The 21,598-nt window shown below is 49.2% G+C and overlaps 2 protein-coding genes across 6 annotated transcripts in view; both read right to left on the reverse strand.

The window, feature by feature from the left end:
• The window catches only part of PHF11 (PHD finger protein 11), a 67,553-nt gene extending 67,047 nt beyond the window's left edge, over positions 1-506 (reverse strand). Inside the window, exon 1 of one of the 2 annotated variants that reach the window (XM_053283861.1) lies at positions 309-506. The gene's annotated coding sequence lies outside the window, so the exon portion shown is untranslated. The remainder of the gene's footprint in view (positions 1-308) is intronic. The other variant, XM_053283860.1, reaches the window with a different exon arrangement.
• A 4,743-nt stretch (positions 507-5,249) lies between these two features.
• LOC128339614 (E3 ubiquitin-protein ligase Topors-like) lies at positions 5,250-10,717 on the reverse strand. Of its 4 annotated transcripts, none has more exons than XM_053283839.1 (2): positions 10,424-10,717; positions 5,250-8,231 (listed from the first exon to the last, which is right to left on the reverse strand). In XM_053283839.1, the coding sequence occupies exons 1-2, from the start codon at positions 10,442-10,444 to the stop codon at positions 6,279-6,281; spliced, it is 1,974 nt and encodes a 657-aa protein (XP_053139814.1). In that variant the 5' UTR covers positions 10,445-10,717; the 3' UTR covers positions 5,250-6,278. The 4 variants fall into 4 exon arrangements, with proteins under 4 accessions (XP_053139814.1, XP_053139816.1, XP_053139815.1 ...); XM_053283841.1 differs by having other exon boundaries at positions 9,940-10,717; XM_053283840.1 differs by having other exon boundaries at positions 9,565-10,717.
• Between the last annotated feature and the right edge of the window lie 10,881 nt (positions 10,718-21,598).

The following is a 21,598-nucleotide window of genomic DNA, read 5'->3' on the forward strand; positions in this document are numbered from 1 at the left end:
GGAGACCAGACAGCCAAGCTCCAGCCAGCTCCTTTTGGGGAAGGAGAAGCAACTGGTGCGGCTTGGAGACCCGGAGCTCTGCACCGCCCAGGCAAGTCCCTGCCCACAAGAGCCGCAGGGCATAACCCGGGCAGGAGGAAGCGAGAGGCGGCCCTCTCGGAGGAGGAAACTCTGCGGAGGAGGGCAGACGCGAGCGGCTGAGAGGCAGCGAGGCCCTTCCTCCCCCTCCCCCTCGGACGCTGGCCCTTCTTCTTCAGGCGGGCCGGCACCCCCGCTGGTGCTCCTTCCCAGACGCCGCTGCGACTTACTGTGAGGATGGGGGGCAGTGGGCAGCCCAGCCACGAGCACGATTTCCGGTCCGGAGGGCGTCCCTCTCTGCAAGGACCGTTAGCCTACCGACGTCACCAGCTGGGGCTTGACTAGGCATGCGCGGTAGGAGGCGAAAGGGCGGCGGCGTGAACACACCGACCGGAAGGAAGAGCAAGGAGGAGTCGCTGGCTGGCTGGCTGCTGTCGGAGGCTCGGAGCAGCTGCAGAGCCCAGCCGAGCTCCCAGGAGGCTCCCTGAGCAACAACAGCCCCGCGTGGGCAACAAGCGAGGCGTGCTCGTTGCTCTCTGGGCGGGCTGGGGGCCCCGGCAGAGCTGTCATTCCGGGTGGGCGAAGAGGAGGGTGGCTCTGAGCCCCGTGCCCGTGGGGTCGGTGGGGAGGCACGGGGCGCCAGGCAACTCCCCTATTCGTCCGCAGCACGACCTGTGCCCCCCCCCCGGATCGCCAGTCCCCCAGTGCGAGAGCGCCGCGGCCTGAGCCAGAGGGCAGCCCCTGCTGCAGATTCGGCGGCGGGAAACTGCACTCGCGTCAGAGGCGGCGGCAGGCACGGAGATTCCCCGCCACGCACCGCCGGCCTGAAGCATCAGCACGAACGATGCCCGCCGGTGGCAGCCCCTCAGCTGCTCTCCGATTTGGATCTTCCGTGGCATGCGCTGCTCAGCAAACCAGAGCACACCTCGGGACTGGCCGAGTCAGAGGGCTGCCGCTGTGGCGGGCGGGTGGCGCACTCCGCCAGGATAGTGCACGTGGGGTTGGCCGAGTTGAAGATGCCTGCAGTGATGGGCAGGAGCTGCGTCCCACCAGCACAGCTATTTCCCACATGGCCACCATCCTTTCCAGAGTGTGGCTCCCAGCTGTTGCAAGAGCTGCCCGCCAACTCACCTGGTGGGCCCCGCAGCGCGCTCTTCTCGGCCAACCAGAGTGCGCTGCCAGGTTGCCTGAGTTGGAGAGCGACTGCCTGCAGCGCAGATCTTTCCGGCTGCCCCGGCCCAGAGCGCAGCTCCCCCTGCTGCAGCATCTTCTCTCCAACTCTTCTGGCCCCCTCGGCATGCTCTGCTCAGCAAACCAGAGTGCACTGCGGGACTGCTGTAGGTATAAGCTGGTCATAATGTAGTGGATAGCATAGCGTAGTGCTTAGAGTGCTGGACTAGGACCGGGGAGACAGGGTTTCGAATCCCCCATTCAACCATGACTCACTCGGTGACTCTGGGCCAGTCATGTATCTCTCAGCCTAACCTACCTCACAGGGTTGTTGTGAGGATAAAAATATTATTATTATTATTATTTATATCCCGCTCTTCCTCCAAGGAGCCCAGAGCAGTGTACTACATACTTGAGTTTCTCTTTCACAACAACCCTGTGAAGTAGGTTAGGCTGAGAGAGACGTGACTGGCCCAGAGTCACTCAGCAAGTCTCATGGCTGAATGGGGATTTGAACTCTGGTCTCCCCGGTCCTAGTCCAGCGCTCTAACCACTACACCATGCTGGCTCCAGCCAAAATTAACCATGTACACCACTCTGAGCTCCTCGGAAAAAAGCAGGATATAAATAATAATGCTGGAGACACTTTCATTGCAAAGTGCCAACAGTGCCTCACGGGCTACAATAGCACCTGTGTGATGTTCACTCAGAGGTGAAGGATACCATGTTATTGTTACCCTGAAAGCCAGGCTCTTTCCTGGCATGCTGTAGCCAAAGAACACACCAGCGGTGGAGAATGCTAAGGTTTATTCTCTGCGCAGAGAGCAGACGCTTGGGAATCAAATTCACAAATCAAGCGCCCCCAGTCATCGGAGCACAGGGTATTATGGTTACAGAGTTAGATGCTCTTCAGGTTAATTATTCTCAGCACATACCATACACATTTTTAACGGAATACACATCCCTGCTAGAGCCTGAGGTGGTGACTCATTCAGGGGTCTGTATCTTCTTATCCTTTTGACATAGGCTGGCTGCTCAAGATCAGAAAGGATAAGTAAGGTATTGTGTGTTTCCCAAAATGCAGTATAACACTAATTGCAGAGGGCAAAATGGAGCCTAGGCATACAAAATGGAATAACTCTAGCTCACACACTTAGTTCTCTGGTATCATTATAGCAGAACCAAAGATAATCTGTGTCATCCAAAACTGCCTGGAGCTGAGAAGTGACCACTCACTCAATCACCTTGCCCAGCCAAGGAAGATTAGAAACAGGTCTGTAATTAGCCAACTCTGAGGGGTCCAGTGCAGGTTTCTTCAAATAAAGTCTAATAGTCTCCTTAAGACAATGCCCTCCCTCAGAGAAGCATTAATGAGATTTACCAGACCATCTCTAATAATATGACTGCCATACAAACTAAGCCAAGTTGGGCAAGGGTCAAGAGAGCAGATGGTGGGATGTACAGTCCGAAGCAGTTTGTCCACATCCTCAGGTGTAGCAAACTGAAAGTGATCCAATTCAATCCTACAAGAGGAGTTGCTGGACACCTCTACAACAGACTCTGCAATAACTCTGGAGTCTAGTTCGGCATGAATACAAGAGGTTTTCTCTGCCTAAAAGTTATTAAAGACATCACAGTGAGAGACAGATAGTTCCAAGTTCAAATTCAAGGTGAGGAGAGCTGGTCTTGTGGTAGCAAGCATGACTTGTCCCCTTAGCTGCGCTGGGTCTACTCTGGTTGCATATGAATGGGAGACTAGAAGTGTGAGCATTTAGATATTCCCCTCAGGGGATGAAGCCGCTCTGGGAAGAGCAGAAGGTTTCAAGTTCCCTCCCTGGCCTCTCCAAGATAGGGCTGAGAGAGATTCCTGTCTGCCACCTTGGAGAAGCCGCTGCCAGTCTGTGAAGACAATACTGAGCTAGATAGACCAATGGTCTGACTCAGTGTATGGCAGTTTCCTATGTTCCTAAGGTGGAGGGGGTGTGAATTAGTCCCCTCACAACCTTAGACAACTCAGCTGGATGTGAATTTGCAGAAGCAATGTGGGCAGAAAAGAACTGCTTCTTTGACACCTGCACTGCCAGAGCATAGATCTTCAAATGTGCTCTGTGTTGCAATCTGTTGGATTTGCACCGAGTCTTCCTCCATTTGCCCTCTAGTAGTCTGCTTCAGCTCCTGTAGTTCTTCCGAGTGCCATGGGGATAACTTTAAAGCAGGTTGGAGAGGGCACTTAGGAGCAATTGTGTCTATCACTCTAGTAAGTTCATTATTGCATATTTGTCCCAGAGCATCAACAGAATCACTAGCAGAACCAGCTCGAAACCCTTCCAAGGCTTCTTGGAATCCTATGAAGTTCCCCACCAACAACAACCTGGGCCACTCCAAGGCCAGCTCTGCAATCGGGTCCGTCAGCTCAGTTAGGGACTCTGTTGGACAGCGGGGAGATCCCAATCTATCCTTGGTCCCTAGACTTAGGTACACACACACTTTCGATATAGGCCAATGCCCTGATAGAGATCCTGGTAAGTGAAATGGTATTCTTATAGACCATAGCCATCCCACTTCCCTGCCCACATCCTCACACCTGCTCCAATTTGTATGAGGGTACACTTAAGCATATGGTTTGGTCTGGTCCAGTTATTGCTCCATTTTGACTTGAAATCCATAGGCTTATTTACTCGACATTGCAGCAATCATTGCCTATCAGGACATTCGTGTTTTGTTGGGATACATCCCCAGCAAATGGGATCTAGCATTACATCAAGAATGGTGGATTCTTCATGCTGGAGAGAGTGGACAAAAGGATTATAATACAGCACTGAAAGGACAAATTAACTCCTGAATTGCAACTTTGGATAACTGATATGTGTTCCTGGTCAGCATTTGAACGGGGTTGTTGCCCCCCGCCCGACCGACTGAAAGGTAAAGAAGAGAAATATTCAGCAATTTGGTTGGATTGCAATGAATTGTTTAAGTTTTGAAATATATCCTTGCCCCCCACTTTTTTCTTGGCGGCTTGTACGTTACGATGTTGGGAGCCACCTAATGGCACAGCGGGGAAGTAACTTGCCTAGCGAGCAAGAGGTTGCAATTTCGAATCCTCACTGCTATGTTTCCCAGACTATGGGAAACACCTATATTGAGCAGCAGCGATATAGGAAGATGTTGAAAGGCACAACTTTACTTTATGATGTTAAAATGTTATGCTTAAGTTTCTTTCTATTTTTCCTTCTTTCCACTTCCTCCCCCACTTTCAGTTATACACATATATAAATTATGTTATATAATTTATTATATAAATTACACATATATGATTATGTTATATATATACTACTGTAAACTTATGTGAAACAAAATAGAGAGAGAAATTACATTGTGCTTTGAAGGCCCTACATCACTTGTTAGAATCCAGAACACCGCAATTATAATCTTTTAAAGGTCTAGAGTTCCTATTTGATGGCATAAACTTAAAAATCTCAATAGCAAGACACCAATATTGGAACATTATAAAGATGTTTCCTATGTGTGTGGGTTTTCCCCCCCTCAGGCCTATTTGAGTATTTTTGTCAGGCTACGTCATGTTTTTCACATTTCAAGTTAATTATTCCAGAATAAAATGAACACTGTGCACTGTAACCTACCAGCTGTGATTCACTTTCATTACGCAGTATCTTCAACTTCAAAAATTGAAGGAGCTCCTGACACACAATGACTGCAAACCAACTAAAAATGTGGCCATAACTAAGTTACACTGAAAGTAATGGGGCTTAAGTTTGTCAGGACTAATTTAATCCATTATGTCTTAGTCATGTCTATAGCTGGATCAGGATTTATAGATAAAATAATTTTATTCACATTCATTCTGACCAAATTACTTTTAGGAGGATTGAGGGAGCCAAAAAGCAACTGAACCTGAACAGAACCAAGCTTTAATCTGTTCAAGTGTGCTCCTTTATTACCCACCCCCCACCCACCCACTCTCATTTTTAACCTGTTCTGTATTGGAGTGTGTGTCTGGTACTTTCATTTCCCACAGGGAAAAAGCCAAAACCTAACCTGTACTGGACAGAGAACCGATTCCCAGTGTAGCTAATCCTGCTTCATCAGATGCATGAAGTAAACAGGTAAGGCTTCGATGTGTAACATAGGTGCAGATCAGTCGAAATGCAGTGGAAGATAAACCCAGAAATCCGGGAGGGAACTAGAGGCACCACCAATGCAGAGCACAACAGGACACAACAGGCTGCTTGCAGCCCAAGCACACACAGAGAGGGGCACCTAGAGGACCCGTCTCATGGGGGTATTCCCCCAAGGCACTGCACTTGCTGCATGGTGCATTGTGGGATACCCAGAGGCCGGGACGCAGATTATGTAGGCACGCGCTAGCACGCTCGAAGAGGAGGCATGCCATCATTGGTGGGGGGGGAGGCGAGTTGGACCCTGCTGCCAGCCCACCAGTCGTGTGAATACCCTTCATGTCTTCTCTGCAAAAGGTCTGTTCTCTCTCCTCCCTCATGTGTGGTGTAAAGGTCAGAGCGTTGGACTGGGTCCAAGAAGACCCAAGTTCAAATTCCTCACTGGGTGACCCTGGGCCGGTCACTTATACCTCAGCCTAACCCACTTCTCGAGGGGTTTGTGAGGATAAACAGAAACTCTGGGCAGGAGAGAGCAGCATACACACTCAGAAAAGTAATAAATAATCAATGTAACTATGGTCTGTCTGCTGCATTTGGTTCTCAGGTTCTGTATTGAAGTGCCGTCAGCTGACACCCTAAATGGAGCCCTGAGAATGGTGTATTGCACCAAAACATTGGCTCGGGTTTGTTTTCGCTTACAAGTTTTGTGGGAAAATTGGGAAGTTATTTTAATATCTTTTATGCATTAAAGAGGTCATTTGAAGTTGGCCTTTGGAGCAGTGCAATGCGTATTTCATCACTGGTATACTGTATTTTAGGAAAAGTCTAATTAAAAGTTGTTGTTGCTTTCCCCTCATTTAAAAATGACTGGGTAAAAAGTTACACTTCCTGCTATTATGAGTCCCGCCGACGTGACTGTTCCATAAGCTTTTTCAGCCTTGCAAACAAAGACGATCTGTTGGCTGGAAACCGGTTGCCTAAGTCCCTTTCTGTGCTGCTAGGCTGATTGCCTGTCTCAGGTGAACTACTGCTACTACTACTGTCTCTCACAGTAGATACCTGTTCATTGGCACTTTCCTGCAGCTGTGGAACTCTACATGGAGTCTCATCTCCATCCTCCACTGTGGTAGTCACATTGCTGTCCATGTCAATTTTGTCTGATTCATTCGCTCGGTCACAACTACAGTCTCTGGCTTCCAAGAGGGGTGAAGGAAACTCTCTTTCTCTGTCATTCTGTTGCATGGTGGGACTCCAGGAAATGCTACTATCACGCTCAGTATTGTCTTGGATTTCAAGGTCTTTGTCACTGTCGCTGTCTATTGTAATTACAAGTGGAGAAGAGAAAGGAGATTTGCCTGTATGGCTTTTGGATGTGTTTTCCTCCCTTTTCTTCTTCTTTGTATGGTGTCTTGCATAGGTGCCGTTTCCTTCATCAATAATCTCCACAGTTGGGCTTCTCGACCTTTTCTTCCCCTTTTTGTGTCGAATCTCTGTTTCTGGTGGTCCAGCCACAAAACTACCTGTCTTTTTGTAAGAGTCTCTGTAGTTGAGCAAAGGTTTCTGAATAGCCCTTTCTTCCTTTGCAGAAGGAGCGTCTTCATTCCCTCTGTGTGTGCTGCTCTCCAAGTGATGAGACTTATGCTTCCTTTTCCCGCCAGGCTTTTCAGATCTTGTTCTCTCAGACTCACTAGAAAGAGTTCTAGCTCTGCTACTGGGTTGACTTCTTGATTCATAACCATCCGGGCTTCTATTTCTAGGGTAACAGGTATGTTTTTTCCATTGGTAACCATCTCTTAAGTAATCATCACTGTCTTTGCTCTTAGATCTTCTTTTCCTGGTCTCACTGCTGCGGGATCTTGATCCGCTTCGATCCCTAGACGTAACACTCTCGCTACTTGCAGAGCGTGTTTGACTTTTGCGAGACAGACTTTTATCTCTGGTTCTTGACTTTTTGTTCTTCCTATGTCTGCGTCTTCTGCGATCTCTCTTCCTTTCTTGGTTTTCCCGGCTATGATGCTTTCTCCTTCTTTTAAGGCCATGCCGCTCTCTACTGTGAGAATCTTGCAGATCAGATTTCCTTTTTTGAGATAATCTGTGGCCATAAGCATCAAAACGGTGATACCGGATGGACTGTACTTCCTTCACTTTTTCACTTTTGCCCCCATCAGCTGATGCCTCAGACTCAGAGTCTGAAGACAACTCAACCAGTTCTGGTGTTCTCTCCACTCGTGGTTTCACATAGCCAACAATAACACAGTTGTTAGTGGAATCGCCACTGTCACCATTGGTCTCCACACTTTGAGGCTCAATTGTGCGTGCAGAGGGCCCTTCATCACAAGTGTCCAAAGCAGCAGATATGGCAGCATGAGCCTGCTCTGAGCTGGAGTAGGAAGGGCCTGGTGTTTCATCATCCCAAGGTGACTGGCCAATAGCAACTGTGAAGGGATTACAATATGATTGTTGGGAATCTGCCTCATCTGGAGAGCTCGTAATAATGGAGGATTCCGAACAACTTCCTTCTTCATACAAAGGAGGCATTGCGACATCTCTTTGCCTTGTTGGTTGACTCGGCAGTCCTTCCAGCAACACCCCATCATCTGGAACAGGCACTGGTCTTCCAGATGAGGAAGTTCTTCGAGCATTAATTGATGTGCAGGGTTCCCTCGGTAGTATAGTCTGGTAATAGGATCGCCTTCCATGAGGACTAGCAAAAGCATCAGCTGCTGAAGGCCTTGCCATATATACCTGATGGTCATCTTCAGACAGAGATGCATCAGCTGATGTTGGCTGATGTGGCCTGCTTGGGCCAGACCTGGCTGATGAGTCATCTGTCTCCAATGCCATAGTCTGCAAATAAAGAGAGAAACATCAGTGTACACGTGATTTAATTCCTGCTAATCAAAACTAAGCTAAGTTAGCTTTTCTACAGAGCTAGACTTTGAATCAGTGAGGTGACTTTTCTGAGTCCCAAGTAGTCATGGGAAATCCTTATGAAAAGTGCTTTACAACATTTTCCAACACTCTAAATAGATCGTGAATTCTGACTTGGATATTACCATATGTATTTTGGTTTTATCTTAACCCTGTTAGAGATCAATATAGTGCAAGACGGACGGAAAGACAGGCACGTATATGGACATACTCTCTTGCACTTCCTAGGGGAAAATCACCCAGGGGGAAACCTTAATTTCAACTTTAAAACTGCCCAATCTTCTTACTATTGTATTGGCATCCATTCATGTAGTACTGCTTCAAAAAATTAATCTGTGAAGCAATTAACTTGTGAATGAAGTGGTAATTAATAGAACCCGAAGTTGTTCTGCAGAAAAATATAGTCGTAAACATTTCCCATTTCAGACAATGTTTTGCTCCACGTGGTACAATGTGTACAAATATTAGCTGCTTGGAACAAGACACAAGTCATTTAACATGAGGCCTGAAATCCTATCCACATATACAAGTCCCCATGAACTGGGATTTACTTCTGGGTTAACAAGCATAGAACTGAATGGAAGTACAGTAGGACACGGCAAACGCCTGCTTTGATTTCGTTACAAGTTAGGGGCCTTTTCAGACAATCTCTGACTTTGCACAATAAATGCACGTCACACAATTGTTACGTAGGATTCCACATTCATTTATTCCTCAAGACAATGAATGCTGCAGGAATATTGCAGTTTCCCAGCACTGGCACTGCTAGGAAATGTGATCTCCCCTGATCTAGCTCGTCCGAATGCTATGAGAAGAATGCACAACTGGAACAGACCCCCACTGGAATGATAAGCAGTTTTTCTCCACTGCTAGAAATCTGGGGGGGGGCGGTCAGGAAGTGTGCAGGGTACAGAGGCCCTTAAGGCTGTCAGATCTTTCATCAGAGCTGTGCACAGGTATTTGACAGACAACCGGAGAGCGAGTGTAAACATAGTAGTGACTGAGAGTGTTGGCCTTGGACGAGGGAAACTTGGGTTCAGGATTCAAATCCCTGCTCCATCATGAGGCTCCGCACGGGAAAATCTTGGCTGAGTTACACACTCTCTGCCTAACCCACCTCACAGAGCTGTTGCAAGGGCAATCCCATGTGCACACGGAATACACATTTGTTCATAAGGGTTATAATGATCGCACACCAGAGAGAAATGACACCTCTGGTTCCAGTGCTGCTCTACATGCCATTCCATACCAAGGTACTACTTCCCTTCAGATCGGCGCCTGGCCAATAAGTTGAAATGTTCCCATCTCGAGCAAAAACATCAGGTAATTTGCCTTTCAGGTGCTTGCCCAGGAGTGCTTATTAGTTGCTCAGTAAGTAAGTGATTGGCGGTTTGGAAAAGCAACCTTGACCCCACCCCCCATCATCTGAATTACAACTCCCATCATCTCCTCATGGGGATGATGGGAATTGTAGTTCAGCAACAGCTGGGGAGCCAAGGTTGCCTACCCTGTCATGAAGGCTGCTGTAACAAAAAACAAAAGACTCCAGCAAAGTTGAGCATCTGCTTGGATGGGCTGGGGCGGGCAGGCTGTCTTGATCAAGCCCTGAACAGCTGATGCTCACCAGGAAGGGAAGGGAGCACCCAGGCTTGGGTAAAAGTGTTCCCCCTCCCTCGGGCAAGAACTTTCTACGGGCTCCCCTCCTTCTCTGGCTGACCACTTGGAAGCCAAAGACGCTCCAGGAGGAGGGGGCAGGATATTTTCGGCTGGAGCAAGCACGGCTCCCTCGCACCCGACTGTCACCATTGCTCTGTCCCCGGAGGAGGGACGAAGCCCCCTATCCCACACGGCACGGCGGCTCCTACAGTGCTTATAGTCAGGCTTCTAGTGCGAGAAGGGAGGGCAGGCTGAGCCCCCCAGCAGGCATCGAAAACCCCTCCCTCTCGCCGAGCAGCAGAGCCGGCAGAGGAGACCGAGGAGGAGAGTCGGCCAAAACGCAGAGTCACAGGGGCGCCTCCCGAGTCCCGGGAAGCAAGAACGGAAGAAAGGGCTTCGCCCTGCTGTGGCTTTCGCGTCTCCCCGCCGCCAGGGGCAGCCTCGCAACGCACCCAATCAGGAAGAAGACTCATGCCCCAAACGGCCAGGAGGAAAGTCAGCTGCTGCTGCTGCTCCAGGAGGCAAAGAAGAAGAAGAAGAAGAAAAAGCGCGCAGCCGCCGCCACACACGGGCAGGCAGGCAGGCAGCCGAGCGCACGCGGGGGGCTCGTCTCTCGCCTCTCCAGACTCCGCAGAGACTGAAGCCGGCTCGAGGTGCGGCGGGACCGGACAACAAGGCGCTTGCTGCTGCTTCGGCCGCCCCGGACGAGTCCCAGGCGGAGCGAGCACAGCGTTCTACCCAACGGCCCCCCTCGCCCGCTCGGAAGCAAACACCTAACGGTTCCGAGCTCTGGAAGACTCTTTCCCAAGGAGTGGAGGCAGATATACTGTTTTAACCACACTTTTGTCGCGTAACCCATTCAGAACACTTGTGCCCGCGACTGCTGGCTGTTGTAATTTCATTTGAGTGCACACAGGTCTGACGTGGTAGTGCTGTCCCAGTTTTCCATCTCCCCCGTTGCCTGTAAGCTTGTCATGGCTTCAGGCTTACGCTTAGGCTGCCCTCTTCCCAGAGGAGGGAGAAGCTTCAGGGGGTGTCGCGCGCTGCACCTTGCTGGAGCTTCTCGCTGCTCAGAAAAGAGGGCCAGCTGTTAACCAATGGGTTATTAGCTACCTGGTAGACAACTGCCGATTCTCTCTTTACCAAGAAGGAGAAAACTTTATAGTTCAAAGAAACTTTATTGAATTCTGCAGAATCACAAAGTGGCCATCTAGGGGATAGTTCCCAAAGACAAGAGTCTGCCCACAGCTTTTATACACAGTAAAGAAAAAAACATCAAAGCATACGTGATACAGATTGGTACGTGCAAGCAAACCACCAATCCCATCACAGGAGGTGATCCATCATCATACAGAACCTTGAAGCTCACAGCAGGACCATTGTAAGGGCCCTAAAATGTATCTACATTGGTAATAGTTTATCAGCTCACCTCCCCCTAGCGAGAGTACTGGAGCCTAGTACTAGGGAGTGAAAGCAATAAACAGCTAAAGAGATAGTGTCAACCAGCCTAGTGGGCTGACATGACAAAGAACAGAGCATCCTGTTGTTAATACAGAAAAGCTAGCTTGATTAGGCACTGACCTGATTCTCACAGTATACTCAGAGTCAGGCTAACAGGATTCCAAGATGGGAGTCCCTATGGTTCAGACATGATCACAGGCCTGACCATAGGTATCATTCCCTTCTCTAGACAAAGGAATAGTCGCATGGCTATATCCTTTAAGTCTCTGTAACCACCTCATCCATATACTGTAGAGCTATCAGCTGAGAGGCCTCAGCCCTCTTATGGAGGGAGCGCTTAAAGCTAGGTCTACATAAAGCAAGGAGACCCGGTATGCATTGCACACAACAACATACGGTAATGAAAGATACCAGAATCACAATTCCCACTTCCATACATTTTTTCCACCACCCACTTAAGTTAGGAAACAGGGACCATAACCATTCAAAAGAGGCTGTATCGCTCTCTTTCTGCCATTGTTTGTAAGCTCTTTCAACTGATGAAAGGTGAGAATCCACCTCTTTAGAGAAATCTGTCAGGAGCAGGAGCAGCATTCCTCACCTATCACCGCACAGGTTCCCCCTTGAGCTGCTAACAAGTAGTCAAGGGCCTGCCTATTCTGAAGGGCCACCAGTCGAACTTGGTAAAGTTCCAGATTGGTTTCATTCATGGCTTTGATAGTTTCCTGGGAAAACTTGGTAATGTATTTGACCATAGCATTGTAGAGGTAAGCCAGCTTAACGGTTCCATAACTAGGCAGGGCAATCATTCCAAACCTATCTGTGCCAGAAACAATAGTGGACTCCAGGGGAGGAGTTTTAGCTCCCCTACGAGGCCTCCCCTGGGGCTGTTTGTCTAGGAATCGGAAGGGAGGTTCCAAAATTGCTTTGAAACATATTCCAAACCAGCCATCTATAGGCATTTGTATCACACATCCACCAGGTGTCCCCACCGGGCAGTAGTCCATTAGCTGGTGAGCTTAACAGAGCAAATGTTTTAGGACTCAACTCCCTGATGTACAGTGAGGGAAATAAGTATTTGATCCCCTGCTGATTTTGTCCGTTTGCCCTCTGACACAGAAATGACCAGGCTATAATTGGAATGGTAGGTTTATTGTAGCTGTGAGAGACGGAATAACAACAAACAAACCCTCAAAAGCCCAGTGCCCAAAAGTCAGCGATGGATTTGCATTGTAGTGAGGGAAATAAGTATTCGATCCCCTATCAACCAGCAAGATTTCAGGCTCCCAGGTGTCTTTTCACTATATGCAGGTAATGAGCTGAGATGAGGAACACCCTCTGTAAGGGAGTGCTCCTAATCCCAGCTTGTTACAGTACCTGTATAAAAGACACCTGTCCATAGAAGCAAGCAATCACTCAGCTTCCAAACTCACAACCATGCCCAAGACCAAAGAGCTGTCGAAGGATGTCAGGGACAAGGTTGTAGACCTGCACAAGGCTGTACTGGGCTACAAGACTATCGCCAAGCAGCTTGGTGAGAAGGTGACTACAGTTGGCACGATAACTCGCAAATGGAAGAAACACAAAACAACTGTCAATCTCCCTCCGTCTGGGGCTCCATGCAAGATCTCACCTCGTGGAGTTGCAACGATCATGAGAACGGTGACAAAGCAGCCCAGAACTACACGGGGGGAACTTGTCAATGATCTCAGGGCAGCTGGAACCATAGTCACCAAGAAAACAATTGGTAACACACTACGCCGTGAAGGACTGAAATCTTGCAGTGCCCGCAAGGTCCCCCCGCTCAAGGCCACAGGCCCGTCTGCAGTTTGCTCAAGGTACAGGCCCGTCTGCAGTTTGCCAATGCACATCTGAATGATCCAGAGGAGAACTTGTCGAAAGTGTTGTGGTCAGATGAGACCAAAATCGAGCTCTTTGGCATCAACTCAACTCGCCGTGTGTGGAGGAGGAGGAATGCTGCCTATGAGCCCAAGAACACCATCCCCACCGTCAAACATGGAGGTGGACACATTATGCTTTGGGGGTGTTTTTCTGCTAAGGGGACAGGACACCTTCACTGCATCGAAGGGACGATGGACGGGACCATGTACCATCAGATCTTGGGTGAGCACCTCCTTCCCTCAGCCAGGGCATTGAGAATGGGTCGTGGATGGGTATTCCAGCATGACAATGACCCAAAACACACAGCCAAGGCAACAAAGGAGTGGCTCAAGAAGAAGCACATGAAGGTCCTGGAGTGGCCCAGCCAGTCTCCAGACCTTAATCCCATAGAAAATCTGTGGAGGGAGCTGAAGGTTCGGGTTGCCAAACATCAGCCTCGAAACCTTTCTGACTTGGAGAGGATCTGCAAAGAGGAGTGGGACAACATTCCTCCTGGGTTGTGTGCAAACCTGGTGGCCAACTACAAGAAACGTCTGACCTCTGTGATTGCCAGCAAGGGTTTTGCCACCAAGTACTAAGACATCTTTTGTGAAGGGATCGAATACTTATTTCCCTCACTACAATGCAAATCCATCGCTGACTTTTGGGCACTGGGCTTTTGAGGGTTTGTTTGTTGTTATTCCGTCTCTCACAGCTACAATAAACCTACCATTCCAATTATAGCCTGGTCATTTCTGTGTCAGGGGGAAATGGACAAAATCAGCAGGGGATCAAATACTTATTTCCCTCACTGTAGGTATAGGATCTTAGTGCAATGGGAGAGCTAGGGCGGTTGGAAGATAATTTACAGGGACAAGAACTGTAACCAGCAAACCACTGATGAGCAGGGGTCCTCTCCTGAGAGTAGCAGACCAGACCTCCCACTTTCCCCCGCAGCGTAACAGGAATTGGTTTGTATGTTCTGATGTAGAGTTTGGTCTCTACCTGGTTTACAATGCTTTGTGGACCTTCAATTGAACAATTTTTACGCAATTCCCTGTTCCCGGGGGAATTAGGTAAAAGGGATTTATTAAAATATCCTGATAACTGAATCCTTTTACATTCCTCAGGCCAAGAAAGGGGCAGTGGCCGCCACGGCAGGCCTTGAGAATGGAAAAGAATCGCTGCACATACCCAGCAATCACTCAAGTTTAATTCTTTGGCCAATTGACTTTTTAGGTACTCATAGGGATTTCCCCCTTGTAATTCATCATGTATAGTCCAAGGCCAGTAGGTGGCCAGGCCATAAGACATCATTAGAATGACAGCAGTTACAAGGTTTAAGGGTCCCTTTTGAAGAGCCATTTCAAACCATCCAGGGGCTCTGCTGTCCAGCTATCAGTGTCAGTATGTGTGGGCTGATCCCTCGCTGCAGGGTCTTGGCTACCCTGATGACTGTCCTTAAGCTGAGTGCTGTCCTGCGTAGCAAGGCTTTGGTTGCCTTGTCCCTCCTCTTCCGACTGGCTTGGCTCCCGCGTGGGAGGGTCTTGGCTACCCCCTTGTGAATCTGAGAATGTAGCAGGTGTATCTAATGTGTGTGAAGTAGTGTTACGAGCAGGGTACTTAACACGAGAGTGATGGACCCAAGGCTTTAGGCCTGCCACCTTCACACAGGTGTAGGTTGTCAAAAGAATCTCGTAAGGGCCTTTCCAACGAGGGGCCAGGCTCTCCTCTTTCCAGGACTTGATCAGGACTTCATCCCCAGGCAGGAACGGATGGACAGGGGCATCCAGTGTCTGCGGCAGATGACTCACCACGTGCCTAGAGAAGAGGAAACAGCCCAGAGAAGAGAAGAGGAAACAGCCCAGAGCCCAGACACATATTGCTTAATTAAATCATCTCCTACTACAGACACAGTGTTGCCCGAGAGGGTGGGTGCAATGATGGGAAACGGCCTACCATAAGTGAGCTCAAAGGGACTCACCCCTAACCTTCCCTTGGGCAGGATGCTCACCCTCAGAAGAGCCAGTGGCAAGGCGTCTATCCACTTCATTGAAGTCTCTTGGCAGATCTTGGCTAGGTGCTGTTTCAGACTTTGGTTTGCACGTTCCACTTTGGCGCTGGAGGTAGGTCTCCAGGCTGCATGCAATTTCCATGCTATGCCCAAGGCCTTACATACCTGTTGTACCACCTGAGAGATGAAAGAACTGCCATTATCACTCCCGATCTAAGGAAGTCCAAACCTGGGGAGAATCTCTTTCAGAGGTTTCCGGGTGACTTCCCTGGCTTTCTCCGTTTTTGTGGCATAGGCTTCAATCCAACCTGTAAAACTGTCAATGAACATAGGTAAATATCGATAACCCGCTGCTTGGGGTAACTCAGTGAAGTCTACTTGCCATTGCTGCCCAGGTCCTGTGCCCATGCTCAGTGCTCCCGGTGGAGGAATCCTTCGCTTTGCGGGATTGTTGGCAGCACAAGTAACACAAGCAGCTACTTCCCTTTCTGCCAGCACATGGAGGCGACAAGCGAGAAAATGTCTTTTCATCATATCCACCAGGGAACCCCCCCCCCCCCCGTGGGTGCTGGCATGAAGCCGCTGCAACAGGGCCCTTAACAGAGGTTCAGAAAGACATCCTCTTCCATCTGGCAGTCTCCACCAGCCATCTGGATCCAGGGACACCCCGTTTTTGTTAGCAAAGTCAATGTCTTTGGGAGAATAAGAGGGGGCGTCTTGAAAAGAGACTGGCTCAGGAATCAAAGGCGCCTCAATCACTGGGGTTTTTATGGCGGTGGCTTTAGCAGCGGCATCCGCTGCACTGTTACCCTGCGCCACGGGATCGTTCCCCCTCTGGTGGCCTTTGCAATGCATATTTACAGCTAACTCCCTTGGTAGAGGGACCACTTCTAAAAGCTCCAGGATCTGAGTCCTGTGTTTGATCTCTTTATCTGCTGAGGTCAAAAGCCCTCTTTCCTTCCAGATCGCTCCGTGTGCATGTAGAACAAAGAAAGCGTACCTGGAATCCATGAAAATATTTGTTCACAATCCCTCAGACAGCTGGAGTGCCTGTGTCAGTGCGATGATCTCGGCCAGTTGAGCTGAGGTGCCCGCCGGCAAGGGTGCTGATTCTATTACTTCATAGGCAGAAACCACCGCATAGCCCGCCCTCCGCCTTCCCTCCTCTATGAAACTGCTTCCATCTGTAAAAAAAACTCCAAATCTGCATTAGGGAGAGGCTGATCACGTAGGTTGACTCAGCCTTCCATCCTTCCGAGGTCGGTAAAATGAGTACCCAGAATGTTGGGGGCAATATGCTAAAATCATTGTAAACCGCTTAGAGAGCTCCGGCTATAGAGCGGTATATAAATGTAAGTGCTATTGCTATTGCTATTGCTAGATCTGGGCGGCTAGCATAGGTGCAGTCTATAGTTTGTAAACAATCATGTTCTTTGTCCTGTCCAGGCTCAAAGGGAAGCAATGTAGCCAGATTCAAAGCCGAGGTAGAGGCTAGGGTCATGCTAGGATCCCCTATCAGGGCTGCTTGATACAGGGTCATGCGCGAGGGTGTGAGCCACCTATTCCCTCATTGTTCCAGGATGGTAAGCACAGCATGGGGCACGTACAGGGTGACTGGTTGTCCTAGAGTAAATTTTCCTGCTTCTGCTAGCACTCGGGCCGCTGCTGCTACTGCCCTCAGGCAAGGGGCCCAGCCTCTGGCCACTTCATCCAGTTGCACAGAGAAATAAGCTACAGGCTGCACCCACTGTCCTATCCGCTGAGTTAATACCCCCAGGGCAACTCCTTGTTGTTCATGGGCATAGAGTTGAAAGGGCTTCTCCAAATTAGGAAGTCCCAGAGCGGGGGCACTCATAAGCTCTTTCTTGATCTTTCTAAAGGCTGACTCACAATTGGGGTCCCAGGAAAAGGGGTCAGTTTCCTTACCCTTTGTTGCTTCATAGAGGGGCTTCGCCATCAGCCCGAAACTGGGAATCCACAGCCTGCAAAACCCCGCCATTCCCAGAAAACGTCTTAGCTGCTTTCGGGTCATAGGGGCGGTAAGCCGGCAAATGACCTCCTTCCGTTCCGGTAGTAGGGCACGTTTCCCCTGTGAGACTTCAAATCCCAAATAAGTGACTTTTCCTTTAGCAATTTGAGCCTTTGCCTGCGAGACACGGTACCCCACCATTCCCAGAAAGTTCAAGAGACTAATAGTCAGAGCAATGCAAGATGGCCAATCGTTGCAAGCTAGGAAAATGTCGTCTGCATACTGAATCAGATCAAAACGACGAGTCACACCCTCCTCTTCCGGGCACCATCAGTCCAGGTCCCGCCCAAGGGCAGAGCTAAACAAAACAGGGGTGTTACAAAAACCCTGACTGAGCACAGTCCAACATTTCTGGGAACACCTACCAGTTTCCGGGTCGTCCCATTGGAATGCAAACAGCTCTTGACTCCCTCTAGCGACCGGTATACAGAAAAACGCATCCTTTAAATCCAAGACTGTAAAACAAGCAGAATCTCCAGAAATGGTAGACATTAAGGTGTAGCCATTTGGAATGGAGGGAAAGAGTGGAACCACAATTTGATTTATTGCCCGTAGGTATTGTACTATGCGGTATTTACCCGTCTTTGGCTTTTTCACTGCCAGAATCGGGGTGTTAAAACTCGAGTGGCAGTCCCTTAACAAGCCATACTTGTGGGACCTGTCTATGGTAGGTTTTAAGCCGATGCGGGCTTCCAGGCGCATAGGGTATTGCGGGATTTGGGGAGGGGTCATGTTGCTTTTGAGCTGGATATATACTGATGGAACAAACCGAGCCCTCCCCGGATGCACCCACGGAGGGGGCCGATGCCCTGGTGGATATGATGAAAAGACATTTTCTCGCTTGTCGCCTCCATGTGCTGGCAGAAAGGGAAGTACAGTGGTCCCTCGACTTACGAACTACTTGACATAAGTATTTTTCGAGTTACAAACGGCAGTTTTAGATCCGGTTTTAGATGCGGTTTTTTCGACTTACAAATTTTTAGATGGGGTTTCCTCGACTTACGAATCTTACATGCGGTTTCCTTGACTTGCCTGCCTGTTTACTGCCTGTTTATTCTTGAAAAGAAATGTTCCTGTGCAGTTTGCAAGCCTTACTGGGGGTCTGGGTCTTTTTTCTAGGCTCCGGAACGCATTAATCCATTCCCAATGCATTCCTATGGGAAACCGCTTTTCGACTTACGAACTTTTCGACTTACAAATGTGCGTTCGGAACGGATTAATTTCGTAAGTAGAGGGACCACTGTAGCTGCTTGTGTTACTTGTGCTGCCAACAATCCCGCAAAGCGAAGGATTCCTCCACCGGGAGCACTGAGCATGGGCACAGGACCTGGGCAGCAATGGCAAGTAGACTTCACTGAGTTACCCCAAGCAGCGGGTTATCGATATTTACCTATGTTCATTGACAGTTTTACAGGTTGGATTGAAGCCTATGCCACAAAAACGGAGAAAGCCAGGGAAGTCACCCGGAAACCTCTGAAAGAGATTCTCCCCAGGTTTGGACTTCCTTAGATCGGGAGTGATAATGGCAGTTCTTTCATCTCTCAGGTGGTACAACAGGTATGTAAGGCCTTGGGCATAGCATGGAAATTGCATGCAGCCTGGAGACCTACCTCCAGCGCCAAAGTGGAACGTGCAAACCAAAGTCTGAAACAGCACCTAGCCAAGATCTGCCAAGAGACTTCAATGAAGTGGATAGACGCCTTGCCACTGGCTCTTCTGAGGGTGAGCATCCTGCCCAAGGGAAGGTTAGGGGTGAGTCCCTTTGAGCTCACTTATGGTAGGCCGTTTCCCATCATTGCACCCACCCTCTCGGGCAACACTGTGTCTGTAGTAGGAGATGATTTAATTAAGCAATATGTGTCTGGGCTCTGGGCTGTTTCCTCTTCTCTTCTCTGGGCTGTTTCCTCTTCTCTAGGCACGTGGTGAGTCATCTGCCGCAGACACTGGATGCCCCTGTCCATCCGTTCCTGCCTGGGGATGAAGTCCTGATCAAGTCCTGGAAAGAGGAGAGCCTGGCCCCTCGTTGGAAAGGCCCTTACGAGATTCTTTTGACAACCTACACCTGTGTGAAGGTGGCAGGCCTAAAGCCTTGGGTCCATCACTCTCGTGTTAAGTACCCTGCTCGTAACACTACTTCACACACATTAGATACACCTGCTACATTCTCAGATTCACAAGGGGGTAGCCAAGACCCTCCCACGCGGGAGCCAAGCCAGTCGGAAGAGGAGGGACAAGGCAACCAAAGCCTTGCTACGCAGGACAGCACTCAGCTTAAGGACAGTCATCAGGGTAGCCAAGACCCTGCAGCGAGGGATCAGCCCACACATACTGACACTGATAGCTGGACAGCAGAGCCCCTGGATGGTTTGAAATGGCTCTTCAAAAGGGACCCTTAAACCTTGTAACTGCTGTCATTCTAATGATGTCTTATGGCCTGGCCACCTACTGGCCTTGGACTATACATGATGAATTACAAGGGGGAAATCCCTATGAGTACCTAAAAAGTCAATTGGCCAAAGAATTAAACTTGAGTGATTGCTGGGTATGTGCAGCGATTCTTTTCCATTCTCAAGGCCTGCCGTGGCGGCCACTGCCCCTTTCTTGGCCTGAGGAATGTAAAAGGATTCAGTTATCAGGATATTTTAATAAATCCCTTTTACCTAATTCCCCCGGGAACAGGGAATTGCGTAAAAATTGTTCAATTGAAGGTCCACAAAGCATTGTAAACCAGGTAGAGACCAAACTCTACATCAGAACATACAAACCAATTCCTGTTACGCTGCGGGGGAAAGTGGGAGGTCTGGTCTGCTACTCTCAGGAGAGGACCCCTGCTCATCAGTGGTTTGCTGGTTACAGTTCTTGTCCCTGTAAATTATCTTCCAACCGCCCTAGCTCTCCCATTGCACTAAGATCCTATACCTACAGTGAGGGAAATAAGTATTTGATCCCCTGCTGATTTTGTCCATTTCCCCCTGACACAGAAATGACCAGGCTATAATTGGAATGGTAGGTTTATTGTAGCTGTGAGAGACGGAATAACAACAAACAAACCCTCAAAAGCCCAGTGCCCAAAAGTCAGCGATGGATTTGCATTGTAGTGAGGGAAATAAGTATTCGATCCCTTCACAAAAGATGTCTTAGTACTTGGTGGCAAAACCCTTGCTGGCAATCACAGAGGTCAGACGTTTCTTGTAGTTGGCCACCAGGTTTGCACACAACCCAGGAGGAATGTTGTCCCACTCCTCTTTGCAGATCCTCTCCAAGTCAGAAAGGTTTCGAGGCTGATGTTTGGCAACCCGAACCTTCAGCTCCCTCCACAGATTTTCTATGGGATTAAGGTCTGGAGACTGGCTGGGCCACTCCAGGACCTTCATGTGCTTCTTCTTGAGCCACTCCTTTGTTGCCTTGGCTGTGTGTTTTGGGTCATTGTCATGCTGGAATACCCATCCACGACCCATTCTCAATGCCCTGGCTGAGGGAAGGAGGTGCTCACCCAAGATCTGATGGTACATGGTCCCGTCCATCGTCCCTTCGATGCAGTGAAGGTGTCCTGTCCCCTTAGCAGAAAAACACCCCCAAAGCATAATGTGTCCACCTCCATGTTTGACGGTGGGGATGGTGTTCTTGGGCTCATAGGCAGCATTCCTCCTCCTCCACACACGGCGAGTTGAGTTGATGCCAAAGAGCTCGATTTTGGTCTCATCTGACCACAACACTTTCGACAAGTTCTCCTCTGGATCATTCAGATGTGCATTGGCAAACTGCAGACGGGCCTGTACCTTGAGCAAACTGCAGACGGGCCTGTGGCCTTGAGCGGGGGGACCTTGCGGGCACTGCAAGATTTCAGTCCTTCACGGCGTAGTGTGTTACCAATTGTTTTCTTGGTGACTATGGTTCCAGCTGCCCTGAGATCATTGACAAGTTCCCCCCGTGTAGTTCTGGGCTGCTTTGTCACCGTTCTCATGATCGTTGCAACTCCACGAGGTGAGATCTTGCATGGAGCCCCAGACGGAGGGAGATTGACAGTTGTTTTGTGTTTCTTCCATTTGCGAGTTATCGTGCCAACTGTAGTCACCTTCTCACCAAGCTGCTTGGCGATAGTCTTGTAGCCCAGTACAGCCTTGTGCAGGTCTACAACCTTGTCCCTGACATCCTTCGACAGCTCTTTGGTCTTGGGCATGGTTGTGAGTTTGGAAGCTGAGTGATTGCTTGCTTCTATGGACAGGTGTCTTTTATACAGGT

The sequence above is a fragment of the Hemicordylus capensis genome, chromosome 1, assembly GCF_027244095.1.
Source record: "Hemicordylus capensis ecotype Gifberg chromosome 1, rHemCap1.1.pri, whole genome shotgun sequence".
Classification (NCBI taxonomy): Eukaryota; Metazoa; Chordata; class Lepidosauria; order Squamata; family Cordylidae; genus Hemicordylus; species Hemicordylus capensis.